Below are 20,305 nucleotides of genomic sequence, written 5' to 3'. Positions count from 1 at the left end.
TGAGTGGGGGGCCTCCCCCAGCGCATTTACATTTTACTTACTCAGCAGACCATTTATCCAAAGCAACTTACATATTTTGTGATCAGCCATTCCCTGGAGCAATTGAGGGTTTAGGGCCTTTGAACCAATGATTTGAAGTGGGATTTGAACCAATGACCTACTGATCATTGTCACTGCATCCTAAAGCAGTGAGCCATACAATGCCCCATAACAGCTACTAGGCCCCAGTGAGGACCAGCGGACTGCCGTCCATAATGCTCTGCTCTCTTTCTGCCCCAGTCCTTCAGCAAGCCTCCTTCTATTTGCATACAACTGACTGATATATTTAGAACAGCGTTCAATCCACTTGATGCTTAATTGCGTTACAGTTGAGCAGATCTCAGAATTAACGTGGGAAGTAAAGTGCGAATGACTGACAGGGAAATTCATTGGGCTGGCTGCCATTAGATTAAGTTAACCTGGTACTGTTATTGAAAAAGTCAACCCAAATTAATGAGCTGAAATAAGAATTTGAACATTGCCATATAATCAGCCCGTTATATCGACTCTGCCCTACGTCTGAGTAATACAACGCTCTGTATGTTTAACCTCTAGTTTCTTTAAGCAGCCACGAAAAGTGACCACTCTTATTGTTTTTCTTGTTTTTAATAATAAGCACACTTTGTCAAATGGCAGAAGGTTTTGATGTATAGGCTTACATGGATCTTGTAACATTAACCACTGAGATCAATCCATCCATTTTTTTATAACCGCTTGTCCTATTCAGGGTCATGGGTGGGGTCCAGAGCCTATTGGTGCAAGACAGGGAACTACCCAGGATGGGGTGTAAACCCATCACAGGGCACACACACCTATGGGCAATTTGGTAACTTCAATAAACCACAGCATGTTTTTGGACTGTGGGAGGAACCTGGAATACCTGCAGGAAACTCCACAATGACACAGAGAGAACATGCGAACTCCACAATGACAGAAAGAGAACATACAAACTTCACCATGACACGGGGAGAACATGCAAACTTCACCATGACACGGGGAGAACATGCGAACTTCACCATGACACGGGGAGAACATGCGAACTTCACCATGACACGGGGAGAACATACGAACTTCACCATGACACGGGGAGAACATGCGAACTTCACCATGACATGGGGAGAACATGCGAACTTAACCATGACACGGGGAGACCATACGAACTTCACCATGACACGGGGAGAACATGCGAACTTCACCATGATACGGGGAGAACATGCGAACTCCACAATGACACAAGGAGAACACGCAAACTTCACCATGACACGGGGAGAACATACGAACTTCACCATGACACAGAGAGAACATGCGAACTCCACAATGACACGGAGAGAACATGCGAACTCCATCATGACATGGGGAGAACATGCGAAATCCAGCATGACACGGGGAGAACATGCAAACTTAACCATGACACGGGGAGAACATATGAACTCCACAATGACATGGAGAGAATATGCGAAGTCCACCATGACATGGGGAGAATATGCAAAATCCACAATGACACGAGGAGAACATGCAAAATCCACCATGACACGGGGAGAACATGCAAACTTAACCATGACAAGGGGAGAACATGTGAACTCCACAATGACACGAGGAGAACACGCAAACTCTAGAATGACACGGGGAGAACATGCGAAATCCACCATGACACGGGGAGAACATGCGAACTCCACCATGACACGGGGAGAACATGCGAACTCCACCATGACACGGGGAGAACATGCAAAATCCACCATGACACAGGGAGAGCATGCGAACTCCTGCATGACACGGGGAGAACATGCGAAATCCACCATGACACGGGGAGAACATGCGAAATCCACCATGACACGGGGAGAACATGCGAACTCCACCATGACACGGGGAGAACATGCAAAATCCACCATGACACGGGGAGAACATGCGAACCTCACCATGACACGGGGAAAACATACGAACTCCACAATGACACGGGGAGAACATGCGAAATTCACCATGACACTGGGAGAACATGCGAAATCCACAATGACACGGGGAGAACATGCGAAATCCACCATGACACGGGGAGAACACGCGAACTCCACAATGACACGGGGAGAACATGCAAACTCCACAATGGCACGAGGAGAACACGCAAACTCCACCATGACATGGGGAGAACATGAGAAATCCACAATGACATGGGGAGAACATGCAAACTCCACAATGGCACGAGGAGAACACGCAAACTCCACAATGACACAGGGAAAATATGCAAAATCCACCATGACACGGGGAGAACATGCGAAATCCACTATGACACGGGGAGAACATGCAAACTCCACAATGACACGAGGAGAACATGCGTACTCTACAATGACACGAGGAGAACATGCAAAATCCACAATGACACCAGGAGAACATGCAAACTCCACAATGGCACAAGGAGAACACACAAACTCCACAATGACACAGGGAGAACATGCGAAATCCACAATGACACGGGGAGAACATGCAAACTCCACAATGGCACAAGGAGAACACGCAAACTCCACAATGACACAGGGAGAACATGCGAAATCCACAATGACACGGGGAGAACATGCAAACTCCACAATGGCACAAGGAGAACACGCAAACTCCACAATGACACAGGGAACCTTGGTCCCAGAGATGTGAGGCAATAGTGCTGTTGCAGTACCACTGCATGGTACCACCGTGCCGCCCCACCACAGGGATCCACCTTCCAATATCAATTATAAGATTAACGATACAGAGCAGAAACTGCAAATGAGTCCAGAATATTCCCATCTCTTTTTAAATATGTGCTTATTCAATTTGCGCGGTGCAGTGCTTTTTACTGTGGCCCTCAGGGTTATGAGCTCAACTCGCAGCACAGCTCTACAGTATCGTTCAAAAGCTTGATTACACTTGCTGGAAAATAGTCTTTATCATAATGTTTTGCATCATATATTTTTTTCTCCAAAAGCTTACAGACAATACATTGCAAAATGCAAAACAATATGAGTGGAGTATCAAAGCAGTGTTCGGGTGAACAGAAAATAGTTTCTAAGTCCTGGAGGCGTTTGGTTAAGGTTCAGCAGGAAATTTCCCAGAATGCTCCTCTGCAGTGGTTTCCAGAGATGCTGGGTGCTTATGGGTGACTTTGCTTTTGCCTGGTTCATGCAAGTTTTATGGGCTTGGCGTCTGGAGACTGGGAGAGCGGGTTTGAGTTGTCCGTCACTTTCCTTCTTCCCCAGATACTTCCTTGAAGTCATTATATGATGGTAGAATGGTGAGCCTTTGAAGTCTAATATGCTGCTCGAGAGTGCCACGGATTTAGTAAAGGTCACTAAGCCTGTTACACACGGCAAACAAATGCAAGACTCATGTACTCACCTGCTGTACGTCTTACAAATACACAGTGGTTGGAACCAAATTTCGAATTTTGACTGATCAATACACCTCCATGAATAGACAAACTTAGAGCACAGAAAATCATGGTGTGAAGCAGGCACTCAAACTTTTGAATGGTTCTGTATGTGTTACAGTCTGTGTTCCAATCATTTTTGCACCAGTTTGGTGGATTCCTCCTTGAATTTGGCTGAACTAGTGTCCCTAAATATTCCATAATGGACTGTACTGTCCATAGTGTCCCCTATATTTTCTAGGATGTGCCCCAAGTTCACCACAACCTTGCACTTTATAAGTGATATGAATGGATGGATAGATACTTATTAATTCCCGGTTTCAGTACAATCAGTCCAATCTATCTCTTTCAATATAAGAAATGAGGTAAGGTGCACAGGTGCATCATGGGACATTTGCACTACAAAGGCATGAAAGGTGTGTAATGGAAACTAGAATACCAGGAAGCTGCAAACTCATCTATGTACTTGGATGAACAGGCAAACCAGCTGACCATGGCTGGATTTGAACCTGCGACCGTGGAGATCTGCCGTGTCCTGCACATGCTGCAAAATACGACACGCATCGCTGTCATGGGAGCTGCTTTCCGCTGACTGTGGCTAAAAATGACGCATCGATGCACTTATAGTGGATTATATATCACTGTGGGGGCTTCCGCAGGCAAATGGGGCTCCGTCACCCAGACTTCACATGGCTGTTTGGGAGACGTTAGGGGTCTGTGATCTCAGAGCGAGACACTGGGCTTGTCTGTCACTGACGAAAGTAAACACATGTGCCACATTAATGCATTATCCCCATTCTGAAGATTCACAGTCATTTTCAATGCTGTACCACCTTCGGACTCGGCGCCGTGCCAGTGGCTCACATCGACCCATCTGTGGCCGGGGGGTGTCTTTCGTGCACTTCATTTGTGGGGGCTGCTGACTATGAAAGCTGACAGGGCAGCCCCCCTCCTCCCCCCGGTAATGTTTCCGCACAAGCTCCACAGAAGGACCCCTGGGAGTGGAAGGCACCACCACTGGTGCCATGGATAAGGGAGGGGGGCCAAGTCAACATGACCCATGAGAGTTTAGCTGACCGTAGACTATTGTTCTGAGGTGGCAGTTCTGCTCCTTCTTGCCAGCCGGGGACCGTGGTCCGAGCCCGAGTCCGATGGTAAGGTTTTGTCCAGAGGCATCCATCGACCTGTTCGCAGGAATTTTCGTTCAGCTCCGCCGAGAAGCCCAAACATTGCCTTTTTTGCCTCCCATTCATTCATCCAGTCCAAAAATGCATTCCTCGTCCTGAAACAAGCATAGTGTGCAGCCATGAGAAATAAGGAAGCAACCAGTGCAGAATATCCTCCTGGGCCGGACCGTCACCACGCAGTATTACAAACAAGTTCCTCACCAAAATGCAGCCCTACAAATAGGCTTCCTTACAATCAGCTGGAGGCTTTTGTAACTTGCAGTGGCTTTTATTTTGCCGAATCACTGATTTTCCACGAGCCGCATTCTTTGAAGAGTCGACAGAAGCATACTCTGATGGTTTTTAATACATTTTTTTTATTACCATAAGAATATGGAAGAGTGGGGCTGCATACAGGACTTTTTCAGATGTGCTTTTGTGTTGATTTTAATTGCAGTCGGCTTGAAACCAGGGCTTCTCTCAAAGCTACCTTTTATCTGTACGTGCCACGAGGCAGCACCCCACAAGATCGGCCCACTTTTTGGCGCCTGCCTCAGGCACATATGCTTTGTCCACCACATGGATAAAAAGCGATTGTGTCAGTAAAAAAAAAAATCAAAACACACAGAAAATTGCCTGTGATTTGTCATGACTTAGGTGTTTATGATTTAATTTTCCCTGCCAAAGCATTCTGAAAAGGACTCGACACACCTATCAAAACACACCGCATTGCAGTCCAGGTTCCATTGCATAAATCAGCATCTCCCAGCATCTCTTTCAATGCCTCAAATATGTGTTATTATACTAATTATGTTTGTATATCTAATACTGTAGGTAAGAACTATGCAAATGAATTCCATTCTCTTGGCTGCAGTGTCGTTTTACATAACACTCAGCTTTTTAATTAGTAAGATACATGTGTATTCATTTAATAATTATCTGAAAACATACAGTACTCTAGTCAGGCAATTAAAACATGAAAAAAAATGGTTAAGTGGTAGATTTTCTTTTTTGGCTGCCAGTCAGGCAGCATTGAGAACGCTGATGTCTGTGAGGAAAACAGACACGATTGCACTTTTGTTTTTATTAGATGACTCTGCAACATCACTGGGATGCGAGGCATGTGGTGACCACACAACGTGAGAATGCTAGGTTCTCATCAAAATCTAGTCTTCTGAGTGTGCTTTGTGGTGTTGTCAGGACGCTCCACAGTCATGCACGGGCAGGTGCTCTTGGTTTGAATGTGTTCCTCCCCTCATGGGTGGGGGGGGGGGGAGCTTAAAATGTGCTGGGGAAATGAGGATGAGTGGGCCGGGTGGTAGCTTGAGCATTAAATCTTTCATTGATTTAAAATGGCAGCCTGACAGCGGTCCGATGTCGCATTACAGCTGCTGCATATTCATGAGCTCCTCTGTGCCTGTAGCGTAGACAGATTACAGCTGCCCCTGCAAGGAGCCCAATTCTGCCCCCACGATGGGGGAGAATACTCATCATCTGGAAACCAACAGACTCCTCAGTGATAATTAACTGCTTGAGGTTCAGCCGGATGAGAGGAAGCTATGCCCATGATGCTGTGACATCACCCATCCCGTCGCTGTTACGTCATTGGTCAGAAAACGAAGTAAACAACAGCCATTGGGACCTTTGTGTGACCAGGTGCTTGCTACAGAAAGAGCAAAGGAATGACATGCAGAGATAAGTAAATGGTTGAACCCAATTTAAAGGGTGGGGGGTGGTTTTGGCAACCCGCATGGATTTCACCACCCCCACCAAGACTGTGGCCCGATCCTTTCCATGATCCTTCCATAACTCTTTCTGTGTTGTGGACACAGTACTAATTCCAGACCAGATTCCGCTTGGAGAACAGGCCTGCATTCCCTGCCACACTGGACTTCACACAGCCCAAAAATAAAAATTGCAGAAAAACATTCAGTGCACATTACCCAAGCAAGAAAAGAGAATAATAATCGTTAACCTGTGTCTAAGACAGAATCGTTAAAAGAAAGGTAGTAGGACAGCTGATGATTGATGAGTTTTGGTAATGTCCGTTATCGTGTTTGTCTTCTACAGATGAGCTGACTTCACTCACTGATCTGAATGGATTTTTTTGTTCTTTCTGAGTTTTTTTTTCTCGTTCTTGCTAGTGGGTTGAACTTGCTTTTTGCAGAGGGTGCCTGGGGGGGGGTTGTGGCAATGCTGGGTCACCATTTTCAGGTCTTTGGAGATCTTGCTGTTTTTAGGGAAATGCTCATTTCCAGGAGATAATGGTGTCAGTTTTTTTGACCCAATATTAATTCCCCCGAAAAACAGTCGCAGGACAGGTAACCCAGTCCATAATGTATCCTGCCTGTAGGGTGATTTCCCCAGTGTGAAATATCTGCGGGGGGGGGGGGGGGGGGGGGGGGGGGGGGGGGCACTCAGAAATCCCGCAAATTATGCTTCTCTGAACCGTAAAGAGTGTTCAGGTGCCTATTATCTCCAGTGTGACTCCACTGCACTGCCCTGATGATTTTTTGTCACATCTTTTTGAATATATAAGAATACACCTACTGCTACTTACCTCTTGCCAGTAACATGCGAGACCCCAGGCCCTCTGGAAGGTCACGACACAGTCTCTTCTACCTCCATCACTGCTTCCATCGTTTGTCTGGGGGACCAAATTAAATCTATCTGGGGGCTTCTGCCCCTACGGGCCGGGCGAATTAGCTTCCCCTAGCGTCCCTTATCAGCAGGCTTCCATGCCCTCTCCCATGCACGGCACCTCCTTCTCCATAATGAGTATCTGCCTGATTTAGCTCCTTGTTTCCCCCCGGGGAATAAATTCATGGGTGACCTTTGAATGAAAGGACTCCACTCTCTCAGACTTCATCCCTGTGACCTTAATTGACAGTACATGTGTCCCTCCCAATGCAAAGAAATGGACTTTCCTGTATCCATTACCCTACACTCACAAACTAACATCTCTCTTTTTCTTTCCCTCTATCTCTCATTACTTTCACCAGCGGCCCCTAAAGGCCCCAAGTTGCTGATGACCCCCACTCGGGCAAAAGTGGGGGACACCGTTCGCATCAGCGTTCAAGGTTTCCAGGTAGGATCTCCTGGGGGACGGGGGTTTCCAAAAAGTGGGCCAATGTTCAGTTTCGAAGTTGAAGTGGAATCCAGAGCAGAGAGGTCGAGCCTCTGAGCACTAACGAAGTTACCGAACTTACCAAGCTCTTACCAAACAGGAAAGAGATCACGTTTCCGGCTGTACAGATGGAACTGAAGGGCATCAACATCAGACAAACTTTGTGTGTGTTCAAAATCGCATACTTACACAGTAGGTACTTAATTTCGTTTGAAGCCTACTACTACCATTAATGTAGTATGTACTATATGTATGCATGAGAGCAGTATGTATGCATTCGGACACACCGAGCTGCCCATCTCGCATATTACCTGACGCAGATGTTTACCAGTGGTATTGCTTGACCCAGAAAGTTAAAAAATATTAAAAGCTACATAAAAATACATATTTGAGCCAACTAATGTAATTGGGTATTGATTTCTGCTTAAATCTGTACAGAGATGGCACTTTCTCCATCATCTGGACAAAATTTTCTAAGCAAGCTACGTTCTTCGCTGCACCGGTGGCCTTGTAGGATAGCGTAGTGTCCATCAGTTGCACACTGAATTCACAGAATATAATATGCTATTCAGGTTCGCCATCCAGCACCTTCTGCACTGAGGATTTGGATGTACTGCTCACTTTGCGTACTATATATCCCCTACTACTGTACATAGCAAACATATGCGATTTCACCGTTTGTTTCTGAGACTTCAAAATAAAGATTATCTAAATCATGCATTAGGCAGCAGACAATTCATAACATGTGATCTAGATCAAAACATTTTTTAAATATCTGGTTTGTCTCAGTTTTCCACACCATATGTAAAAACACAAGTGTAAAAACGGTATTGTTGAGTTTCTCGGTCTGTGATGCAGCTTCCAAGAATAAAGTTCATTTATTCATGCCTTCATGGCTTTCAGTACCATTGCTTGACATTTTCGCCACTTCCTGTGTCTTCTTTTTTGCTGTGAACAATTGCGATTGGGGCCTAAAATGTGAATATTTCACGCTAAACATTTTTGTTTATGTACCGCTGCCACATCTTAAGAGGATCTCGGCTGGCAAACGTGTATCCCGGAGATAGCCGTGAGCCACTTCCCAGCAGCGGATTGGCTAGTGTGGCCGCAGGAGTGTTCTTAGTGTACACAGAACAAATTCGAGCGAGGGGATATTTACCGAAACACCATAAGCATCGCTTTCCTGTGTGCTTTTCCCTCTAAAGAGCAAAGAAACAGCTTTTCAGCGAGAGTAAGGATTTTGCAATGAATCCCTCGTTAAAATCACAGTTAAGGCTGTTCACGACAAAAACAAAGATAAAGTTTGACCCGATAAGTCCAAGGTGATTCAGCTTGGGGATCAGCCTATGGTCCCCCCCAAAAAAAAAATAAAAAAATCCCGTGCAGTGAAATTCCAGTTATGGCCATTGTGTTACATTTCCGTCTGTTGGCAAAGTTCCAGCTTCACTAGCTAGCTGGTGGATCTGGTCACGTGTATTTTCCCGTAACTGATTCATTTGAAGGATGGCTATGAATAGTGTTCAGTCATTATAAACAGGCATTGCACAGGGCTGATATGACTCACAAATCACAGGATCCAAAGGTGCTGTCCTCTTGTCCTAATTAGATAAGTGCATAAAGCATTGATTTCAAGGCATACCTCTCATGTCCTTCACTGGCCAAGGGTTCCAGGCTGTAAACAAAGACTGTCGCACTTTAGACAAAATTATTTCAATTTATCAATTACAATTCCCTCTTATTTTTTCCACACTTTCTGAAATCTTGCCATTCTGCTGACATTCCCTTTTTCGTTTACTAGCTGAATGAATGATATAAGCGGAATAAGATATGAAAAAGCTAATAACAAATAACAAAATGTCACTCTCTGGACCCACAATGATTTGCTAACCCAGCGTCACAAAATCAGTCCATTCAAATTAGGTCATACCTTCGATTCTAGGATCCCAGTGGCCCAGAGACACTTTCTCTTGTGTCTTTGGTGGTTGGGAAAGCCGGAGCCTTAAGTCACCATGACACAAAGTTAATCAGAGTCCTCAGAACAAGCAGTTTGGAAGTCAGACAGCAAGCACACATGCACACCTCTCTTCCTTCACATTTCCAAGTGGACAGCATTGAAAGGAAAAATGCACAAAGAAAATGAGTGCGTTTCTTCCCAGCCTTTGCCGGTTTCACACCGTTGCATCATGCTTCCTCAAGAAAAGCGACAGTCTCGTTCCCGTCTTCCTGCGGCCGCTGCTGGCAGGTCCCATACCGGGACTCCCCCGATGCTCGATGGCAGTGATGGCCCACTCCACTCCACTCCACTGCCAGAGTTTCTCACCCTTTGGAAAAGGGTGGCCCAGACCCATGTGTTAAAGCGTCTCTCCCTCTCTGCGATCAGTCAGTGACCCCTTGGGCTGCTGCTTTTGCCCAAAACTACTAAAGCAGGTGGTTTGACAGGAAGTAACATTAATATAGATATTTTTGTGAGCAAGATAAAGTTTTTATAAAAAATTTGGCTATTTTGTAGGCCTTTGATCATCATTTAAGCTCATATTTGTTGCCATAGATGGTTGTGTTAGTTTATTTTGTTGATTGACACTAATTATGGCCAACCTGGCTTCCCCCCCTTACCCAACAGAACGAGGTTTTCCCCGAGCCCATGTTCACATGGACCCGTGTGGGGGGCCATCTGCTGGACGGCAGCAACAAGCGAGACGGCAAGGAGCTGGTTCTGGAGCGGGTGCCGGCCGAGCTCAACGGCTCCATGTACCGCTGTACGGCCCAGAATCCTCTGGGCTCCACGGACACTCACACACGCCTCATCGTTTTTGGTGAGTACATTCCACACCCTAAGCCACAGTACCAGGTCTAGTCAGGAAGTCACCACTAGGCTGCCTCCTTAGCTTGCCTACAAGATTTTGAGGAAACATTTATCTCCATTAATTAGACGAGAACATAGAAAAAGGCCTTTTTTTCTAGTGGAAAAAATTTCAAAACAAAGCATGTGATTTCTGTAATCTGCAAGGAGTTACCCCCGACATTTTAATTCCCCCGGTTTTATTTCAGAGATGATGCCAGTCTGAGAGTCTGTGTTCGGTGAAGCTGCTCTCGAACACCTAGCATGAATTAATAGAGCTTTAAGTTAACTGTGAATTATTTATGCATGATTAATAAGTTATAGTATTATTAAAGTCCTTGATAAATCTTCAGAGAGATGTGAGTAATGACTTTGTAATTTATATGAGCAGAATCTCCCAGAGCCTTTGCAGAAGCTACACCACAGAGAGGTAACAAAGGAAATGTATACGCAATAGCAATTACTATAAGGATATATAATAAGCACATAAATGCTTATTAATTCATATAAGCCTTTTATATTACATGTTGACAGCGTGTATTGTTAGGAGGAAGCTTCCTGTCCCACAGGGATGATGTCATACAATGAAGACTAACCCTGATGCTAGCATTTGTTATCAACACAGCAACAGGGTTCACCTGATTGTGCTACAGTATAAGATAGGCTGATAGGATTTTGACATTCCAGTGAGAGATCTTGAGATTGTCATACTCTAATGAAGAGTCAACTGTGTGTAGCTTTCTTGGCATGTAAGGGGTCACATGGGCACCATGGAAGGCAACCGATTGGCTAGACACAAAACATCAACATAATGCTGCCAACCAGTCGTTTGCTAGAACTCAGCGTTCAGTCAAAATAGTTTTGCTATTATGTAACTTAGATTTGAACCAACACCTCTGTGGGATCCAACCTGCTTTCACTTACCCAGCCACTCTAAAGCCCCTCCCTCCCCATGTGAATATATTTTAATCAAACTGTTCATAATTTTTCGAATGTACAGCCTAAAGGAGATTTAATGGTGCCATAAAAGCAAGAGGAATGTCGAAACCCCCCAAAGCCTTAGGATGGCTGTTTAATAAAAGTGTCTCTCCTGAAAAGACCCGTGTGGTGTGTGAGAGCTAACGCCCATTTACCAGCCGACTGAACTTCTTTCCGTCCACCCAAGCAGCGAAATGCCTCCCATTTATCTCCGGCCGCTGCAAGGACAGTCCCATGTACTGAATCCCGCTTTCTCTGATACGGCCACTTCTGCTCTGTCCACCTTTCCCTCCCCAAAGGAATCCACTTTGAATTCATTCATCTTCACTCCAAACACTTGCCCTTTAAAAATACCCAGTGGAAGCAATAAACGGAGGCAAGCACTTGCCACAAGACCCCCCTCCCCCCAAACAGACACACACACACAAGCTCCAACAGCACCATCACAAAGGCGATGATCCTTTATCACTGCAGCCCTACGGACGGCCCTTGACTGTTTTCCCATAACCATCGGTTAGCTCATGGGAGAATCCTGTGAGTTCTGTGATTTGTACAAACCCTGACCTAGGCTCCGCCTTCATGATCTGTAGGCAAAGGCCACTCAAAGCAGACTACACACAGACCTGCATCCACGATAAAGTCGAAAGCCGTGCAGCTCTTTAAAATAAAAAACAACAATGACAGTTGTATTGTATTCTTTCTCTAAACGGGTGGCGATGGGGAGCACTTGACCTGTTTGGGGCAGGATTTATTTGGGCATGGGAATGGAGAGTGTTTCACAGAAACAGCGGAAAGGAAACGGAAAAATATAAACGATCATCGAGTGGCGGATAAACCTACCGGGGGTGTGGGCTGGTCTTCAAGAGTCTGGATATGTGCACTTCCTGGAAATCTTATATTCCGAGTAACAAGGTGAAGATGATGTGAACGAATCTAACATAGCCCCCCCCCGGGACGTCCTGCCCCTCCCAGATAATTAATTACCGAAACCTCGATTCAGTGTCTGCTATGCTCTCGTTTTGAGTCTGTACCCAGCTCACAGGGAACTTTATCCAATGTTACAGGTCTTCTCAAAGTTGGCAGAGAATGTTCTTACTTTAATGTTATTGAAACTACACACAACAAAATGCATCGTCTGTGTTTAACCCATATGTGACATCATGACATAGCGGGGGGCAGCTAATTCAGCACCCAGGGAGTAGCACCCTGCTCACAGTATTTCAGTGGTGCCTTTCAAGTCAAGGATTCGAACCAACGATCTTACAAGTACAAGGTCACTTCCCTGACCATTAAGCCACCACTGCCCTCATGCTTGGGGAACAAAAAAAAATTGGCTTATACTCTGGCTCCATGAAGTTTTTCGTCGCTCCTCCTTCTTACTCCCCCGTGTCTCGAAAGTTCACCCTGGAAATGCTGCTGGATAATGGTTTGTCTTTCTGCTCAATGGGATTTCAGCCAGGACTCACGGTTGCTGATGTTCCTCATTCTTAAGCCGGTCTGGTGTGTCTCAGGCCTCGTGCTTTGGATCAGGGCTCTGCCGAAAGGTCTGATCTAAGTGCTGAGGACTTTGTTTTAGTCTAGCAGGCTGGAACATCCCTTCCCATGCCATTTACCTGAACTTCATTCTATTTGCTTTATCCCCAGTCTTAATAAAGCTTACAGGCTCTGTTGAAGGAGGGGTCCTTCAGGGCCCAGAGCGAACAGTGTCCGGAAAACAATGGACCGAATGATACGATTGAGTTTTGCACCTTTAAGTTCCCAAAAATCTGGTGTCACCTAACATTTGTGAGCAATCGTTACAGCATCTTTAACTCGATACCCCTTTTTGCACTGGATCATTGCTTTTAATGAATAACTCATGGATAGCACATCTTGGGCCTTGGGTCCAGTATCTCTTTAAAAGCTTTCTCTGAGGGTGCCCTGTCCTGAACTTCTCCTGCACAAACACCAACGAGGGGTTCAAAGTTGAGCTCCGTTCCTTAACGATGGAGTAGTCTGAACCCAGAGGAAAATTCGGAGAGTTCGCTGTCGTATTCCTGCCTTGTTTGTGACTTTTCCCTTTTGCTTTGAATGTTCTTTCGTCTTCGTGGTTAGAGGCCACGGTTAGAGATCACTGGCAAACCTCACAGGGACTGCAGCTTTTAATCAGGGAATCATGCAGGACATGCTCACTGGGAACAGGCAGAGGTGGATAGTTCAGGTCAAGAAAGTAAAAATCCAGACCAAGATTTCATTTCAGCCAACCAGTGGAGAGCTCTGTGACTGTAAGCCTTCATGCTGGACTGACTGGTTAAAACAAAATTTGGTCTGTATTCTTACTTAATGGACATATACTCCCCTCTTTGCGGAATGGGCACTACACCTACTAATTCGATGGATCATACACAATAGGAGTATGAACACTGAATGACAGGCCTTTTGCCTATTAGTTGTGTATCTTTCTTGTCTTTCTGTTGGTATGTTTGTGTACAGTGTATATTAAATATTAAATGCTGCCTCTGAGAGTCACAGTCACAAGCCTGAAAGGAATTATTCAACTGTGTGAAGCTCTGCATTTGACGGACATAAAGTGAGATAAAACATAAAGTCAGCTTCTTGCTACGAGCTACTGCTGATCTGTGGGAAGTGAAGTACAATCTGAAGCAGGCTATGTGAGTCTCCCCGAGCTCCAAGCGGGCCAATCATCTTCCCTGTTCTTTCTTTCTCCACAGAGAACCCGAGCATGATGAAAAACACCCAGAACCAGAACAGTGAGTATAATCTGGCCGGGGTGGGGTCAGGCCAGTCGGTCTCCCTGTAATGCCATACTGCTGACCTACTCTCTGCCAGAGCCGTCCACCGTTGTGTTACAAAAAGTCAAGAATAAAGAAACCTAAACCTGAACATCGTCTCCTAGGTAGTGTAGCGGGTAAGGATGTGGACTTAACACACTAAAGACAGCCATTCCCACACCCTTTGTAATCTTCAGTGAGGTTCTCCACCTTGTTTGTTCCTGTAACATGTTCTCCAATGTCCAGCATCTGCGGGTAGTAGAGTTACAGTTAGCGTAGCAAACTGGATGCGACTCAATGGCAGGTAGAGGGCTGGGGGGGCAGTAATTATTCGATTCCATAGTTTTTCCTGTCACTTTGCTTTTGTTAATGGGGTGGATGAGGTGATTAGATGACCACCCCCAAGAGGAATACAGTAGGGATAATGAATAATTACATCAGTTACGGTGAATTACATCACGCCCTACTGTGTCAGCATCTCCAACGTCTTCATTTCACTCGTGGGGGGGGAGGTCATGTCTGACCATGTTTTGCTCCAACATTTGGTAAAACCTCGAACTGTGGAACTCCATGGCCGGTTTGCGTGACCTTCTTCAGATGTGGCCAAGATGATATGTGCAGACACAGTTAATGCGTGATTATTTTATTTCATTCCAGAGGCTAATTGTGCTGAGTATCTAAGGATGTGAATTAAATATGTGCAGGTACACAGTGCCAGTTCTGCGTAGAGTCGGTGTGTTTGTGTGTGTCTGCGTGTGTGAGTCTAGCACTCTGCTATATGCTCCAGCTCTCCAGCTCATCTCCCTCTGCTGGCAAAGATGGGAATTTGAATATGCAAATCGCCTTCCTACACACAGAGACACACACGCACAGTTCCTCCAAGCAGGTGTGCCCTCTCACAGGACTGAATGAGGTCATCTCTCTCCCTCTGCAGTCCTCCCCATTGCACAGTCGGCCATGAGTCTGACCTTCGAACCCCCCACCGCCCCCTCCACAGGCCACACACATCTAATCTAATGCAAGACTTTATGAGAATCAGCAACAGTAGACAGAACGAGGGAGAGAGCGAGAGAGCAGCTCTCTTATCAGATTCTGCTGAAGAGTGATTCAGACCTTTTCAAATTTCTTTCATATATATATATATATATATATACACACAGCACTGTCTGGGCTGGACTCATCCGCTCTCAGAGGCATTGCTTATACATGAAGGACCATTATATACAATTACATGTCTAATTACATGTAAAATACATGTAGTATATTACCTCAAACATATTTGTTTTGTCAGAGACAACAAAACACCTCTCATTTGTAACACCCCTTGTCTGAATTACTTTTTCCTTTCTCTTTTAGAGAAAGACTTGTGAGTCACATGAGAAAAGATGAAAAGCTATAATGAGTAGATTTTTTCGCTGTAACCTTGTTTAAACATGTCCTGCTACGCCTGTACATGACGTGAGACTCCATCAGACTCCCTGCAGTCTTCTGTCTTTTAGATCTGTGAATCCTTGCATTTTCAGATCCATCAGACTTGTTTCAGAGTTGTTTTCTCGCTGTGAGAATCCCTGAAACGTAACTGGTAACATCATGGAACCTCGTCATTGTGCTGCTATAATTTTGCTTTTATCCAGGGGAAAGACAGCAAGGAAGGCATCTCGGTACACTTATACCCTCTTCTCTGGGATTTCAATATAACAATGAACAATGCTGATATATCCCGCCCTACTGAACGAATGAGGAAAACATCACCGTTTGAACAGATCTTTGTGGCAATTAGCAAATTCCTGCCTTCTTTAGTTTTTGGCTGGATTTGTTAGCATCTCCTTGCCCAGGATTTATGCTGAATAAGATCATGCTGACGTTGTGAAGGGTGGGGGTGTGTCTCAGTGCTGCTGTGTGTGACTGCATAAAGTTGATCCGAGTAACACTATAAACTCCACCTCACCCCACCCCACCCCCCCACATTTGCAGATGCAGCAGCCCGGGTGGATGCACTGGGACCGATGGTGACTGCGCTGATCTTCACAGTGGCCGCAGAGCTGACGTGAGTCCCCAAGCCCAGACCGCTACGTCCCAAGCCTTCTTCAGTCGCCCCCCCCCCACCCCACCCCCCACACCCTCCTGCCCACTTTGCTCGGCTCCGCCCCTGGAGCTCGCCCCTTCCTGTCTGCCAGGAAGTAGCATCGCCAGAGAGCACTAAACTTCCTTTTTGTGAAACAACAGAAGAAACATACAAAAGGAAAAAAAGAAATCTTCAATTAAAGGACCTGCCCTACTGTGTATGTCTTCTTGTCCCACCTCTGCCTGTACATCAGTAAAAACAAATGTTTAAAAAAGGAAACGGGGGGAAAAAAACATCCTTCTTTTAATTTATTTGAACATAATGACATTTGTCTTGTACAGCCCTCTTAAAAGAAGTCGTGTGGGCAGGCCCACCATACGACCGACCCTCCCCCCAGACACACCCCCATTTCGTCTTGTGTACTCTATGCAGAAACCGTTATCAGTAGGAATACGTTTAAGAATATCGTTCTGGTCCTATGCTCTTGTTATCTGTTTTCCTTTTTTTTTTAACTGACTCTAGGTTGGAATGTACAAGCGGACTTTGCTCTAAGCTCTATGAACTGGTGTAATCTCCCAGATAGAAAACGCAGGACTCTCCCTTTCTAAATGTATTTTTGTGTACATCCCTGTAAATAATAAAATGATAAAGAATAATAATTATAATAATAATAACTCTAAGAGGAGGGGTGTTGTTGGAATGCAAGGAAGACAAGCTGACTTTGCCAGCGTTAATGGCATTTTCCGCGCTTGTCCATCTCCAGGGCGATTTTCAGAGGGCAACCGTAAGCCAAGAAGAGGCCTTTAAAAATGGCCACAGTCATCCTTTCATGGGGCAAAGCGTGTTTGGTGCACCCCTATCTGCTTTCGCGGGCTTCCCCCTGTTTGTGCGCTCCGTCGTAATTTTTTTCCGGAACTTTCTGTTTCCACCGCATCCCTGCTTTTTGGCTCACGTTGCCGAGCAGCACAGCCTGCGGAGTCAGGATCTCCATTCATATGGTTTCACGTGTTTTAACCTCATGTCATGTCCGTTTGGTGGGTTTAATCAAGGTGGAAATAAAGGCGATGTTTTTAACGGATGTCACCCGTCTGGGGCTGTGTTGAATGAGCCGGTTTCCCTCCTCCACATCCTTCTCGGTGTTACCACGGCAGCACGGTTAAATAATCCAAGATTAATCATTTGTAATTGTAATCACCCTTAGTAATCATTTGTGCACAGGATATAACTCATTGGCACAATGATGGCAATTAGGGTCATGTTAGTTCCTAGAACCTTAAAGGCCTTCCACATTAGTACACCATGTTTAGGCTAGTACAGTCTGCCCCGCCATGTTAAATAAAAATGACAGAACTGTGGGGTTGGGGACTGATTCTACGGGGGTGACTTTTGAATAAAGACCTTAAGATTACCAAAATGTTTCGTAATACGGGGGGGGGGGGGGGGCGCTGACCACTGACATTTAACACCCAGCAGGAAAGTCAAAGATGAAAAGTAATTTTTAAGAGAGAAGTGAACTGAAAACTTTAATCACCTGTAAAATCATGTTCAACTCTTACAAATCAGCCACCTGTGAATGCTCCCATTAACTTGAATGTGTTATTAGCGCGTTAGTTATTAGCTAGAGTATGACATGTTTTAAAATTTGACATAATACACTTGTGTTATTCCATTGTAATGTATGTCTGATGTTGCATAACTCACTTGATATTCCGGTCTGGTCTTGTTGCTTTGCTCAGTTAAGACTTGATTTCCTAAGACCCTGTGCAGGACCTACAAATTAGAGTGATGTATTCAATTTAAAACTGCTAAATTAAACCGGAGCCCAAATCCAGTGCAGTTTCGGACCACAAAAGTTAACTAACCATGTCATGCAGATGGTTATAGAGCCTAAATTTCATGTACATATTGGGTAGAAATCCGTAACATAACAACAAGTGCCTTGTAGGTTTCCCCTAATAAAGTCTTGACCGCATTTCAACAGTCTTGCTCTCAGTTACTTAAGGTCAACAGGATATGAGGTGGTTTAAAGGCAAACAGGAAGTCCCTCCTATTGGACTATTTTTTTCCATGGGTGGAGTCTAAAGCGACTCTCGTTTCGAAGAGTCTGTCACATGTATTCACCACATAAACCAGTTTTTTGATTATCATTCACCATGCGTAGAAAATCATTCCAGTTGATGTTTACCTGCCGCTGAAAAAAGAGTAAAATGGCCCCTTAAATGTTTCAAAGTCTCTCCTAAACCTGCTGCATTTTGTCCTGATCCCAAAGTCACCTGTTCTACCTCATGGCTCAGTTCTGAGAATTTCATCCTTGTTACTATTCAGGTGGAAAAAAAATTGCAAGTTAAGCTATTGTAGGCACAGCCTGTATTAAAGGATTATGGCTGAAGCCTTAGGCAGGAGTGGAGATGTGTGGAGCCATCCCACGAAAGGTGGCTGTAAAGCCCCACATCCACTCCCTCCATCCCTGTGATGACTGCACAATGAACTGAAGGATGCATTTTTCCCTTCTCATTTTTCCTTAGTACACTCATTTAGTATACAGGCCGAAATGGCTGCGTGACTGAGGATTCGATCTGCGCCGCCACGACATTAAAACCCCCGAAATGTGCATTAAAACACCGATTGTGTGTTGAAGCTGTGATAACAGTCTTTATGAAAACCGAAGCGCGACCTCAGAGATGCGTTTGCCATTTCTCTACTGAGGGTTCCTTGGCAATAACTCGATATATGTAAAAAATGGAAAGAAAAAGAACAGGGTAGTGTAAATAAACAAAATAAATATTGACACGTTGTACACTCTCGTTTGTTGGCCAAATTCCCAGTAGGATTTCTTACCACCTTTATGTAATTGTCATTTGACATTGTTCCTATGACCAAATTATATTTTTTCTAATTATTACTTATTTTTTGCATCACAACCTCAAGCTAATATAGTTCAATAGTGAGGCCCTTTTGAAGAAAAGATGACATGCATTTGCCGTGTGCCGCCGTGCGCATGCCACTGAATTTTTATCGTGTGAAAAAAGAGAGATGTTTCTTCCATCTGAGTTAGTTTGGGATTAATGTTACCCGAGGTCCAGTGTGACCTTGAAATCGATGCAGTGTTTGGAAATGCGGCAGTCCGAGCGGAAACACTCCGTCCCTGCGTGTTTCCCTCTGCGGTGTTTTTTCATCAGAAAGCTTTATTCAAATGCTAATGTCCACCACAGTGCAGGCATCCATCTTCACAGAAGCACTGTGGGTTTTTCAGCACCTCGTTAGAAAAGAAACAGGACAAAAATCAAATGGCTTATGGATATTAAAACTGACTCATACAGAATGAATTCATACCCATGGAATTAAACAGACCATCACTAGCACCACATATGCCCTGACAGTGCATTCAGATCAATTCATCTCACTGATTCCTGTAACTCCAGTAACTGCATCAAACCAAACTAAATGGCCACCAGTAAGTGCTCACCTCCTAGTAAAATATCAGAAGGAATATTTGCTTCATGCAATGAATTGCCATCTTTTAATGGGCAGAAGTTATATGTTCATATTGACTAAAAGTTATTAAAATAAGGAAAAAGTGCAAATCACCCACGGCGAGATAGTCATTTCTTCCGTGATAAGCCGAGGTTGATGCTCTCAGATAGCATCCCGCCAGGGCAGTGCAGGACAGCAGAACCATCGCGGCCGATTTCAACACTACCCCTGTGGTCAGGTGTTTCAATTTAGTGTTTTTAATCCATCCCTTAGGGCTGGTGTACATAAAAGATCTTGATGGTGTTGTGGGAGGCATGCAACAAATGTGTTTATGTTTGCCTGCTGGGGTGGGGGAGGGGGGTCAGTGTTTTCTGTAAACACATTTTTAATTACAGAAGTGAGACCATTGTAGACTTCACAGACGGTGCCACTGGGGCTACGTATGTCAGTAATTC

General features: G+C 44.9%; 1 protein-coding gene across 1 annotated transcript in view; it reads left to right on the top strand.

Moving 5' to 3' along the window:
• The window catches only part of igsf21a (immunoglobin superfamily, member 21a), a 172,377-nt gene extending 154,923 nt beyond the window's left edge, over window positions 1-17,454 (top strand). The window contains exons 7-10 of the mRNA XM_049021682.1: window positions 7,599-7,684; window positions 10,344-10,536; window positions 14,252-14,290; window positions 16,286-17,454. Of these exons, the coding sequence (XP_048877639.1) occupies window positions 7,599-7,684; window positions 10,344-10,536; window positions 14,252-14,290; window positions 16,286-16,362 (395 nt within the window). The 3' untranslated portion in view covers window positions 16,363-17,454. The remainder of the gene's footprint in view (window positions 1-7,598; window positions 7,685-10,343; window positions 10,537-14,251; window positions 14,291-16,285) is intronic.
• The last annotated feature ends 2,851 nt before the right edge of the window (window positions 17,455-20,305 follow it).

The sequence above is a fragment of the Brienomyrus brachyistius genome, chromosome 8 (genome assembly GCF_023856365.1).
Source record: "Brienomyrus brachyistius isolate T26 chromosome 8, BBRACH_0.4, whole genome shotgun sequence".
Taxonomy (NCBI): Eukaryota; Metazoa; Chordata; class Actinopteri; order Osteoglossiformes; family Mormyridae; genus Brienomyrus; species Brienomyrus brachyistius.
Note: the sequence above shows the minus strand (reverse complement) of the source record. Positions and strands in the feature narration are given on the sequence as shown.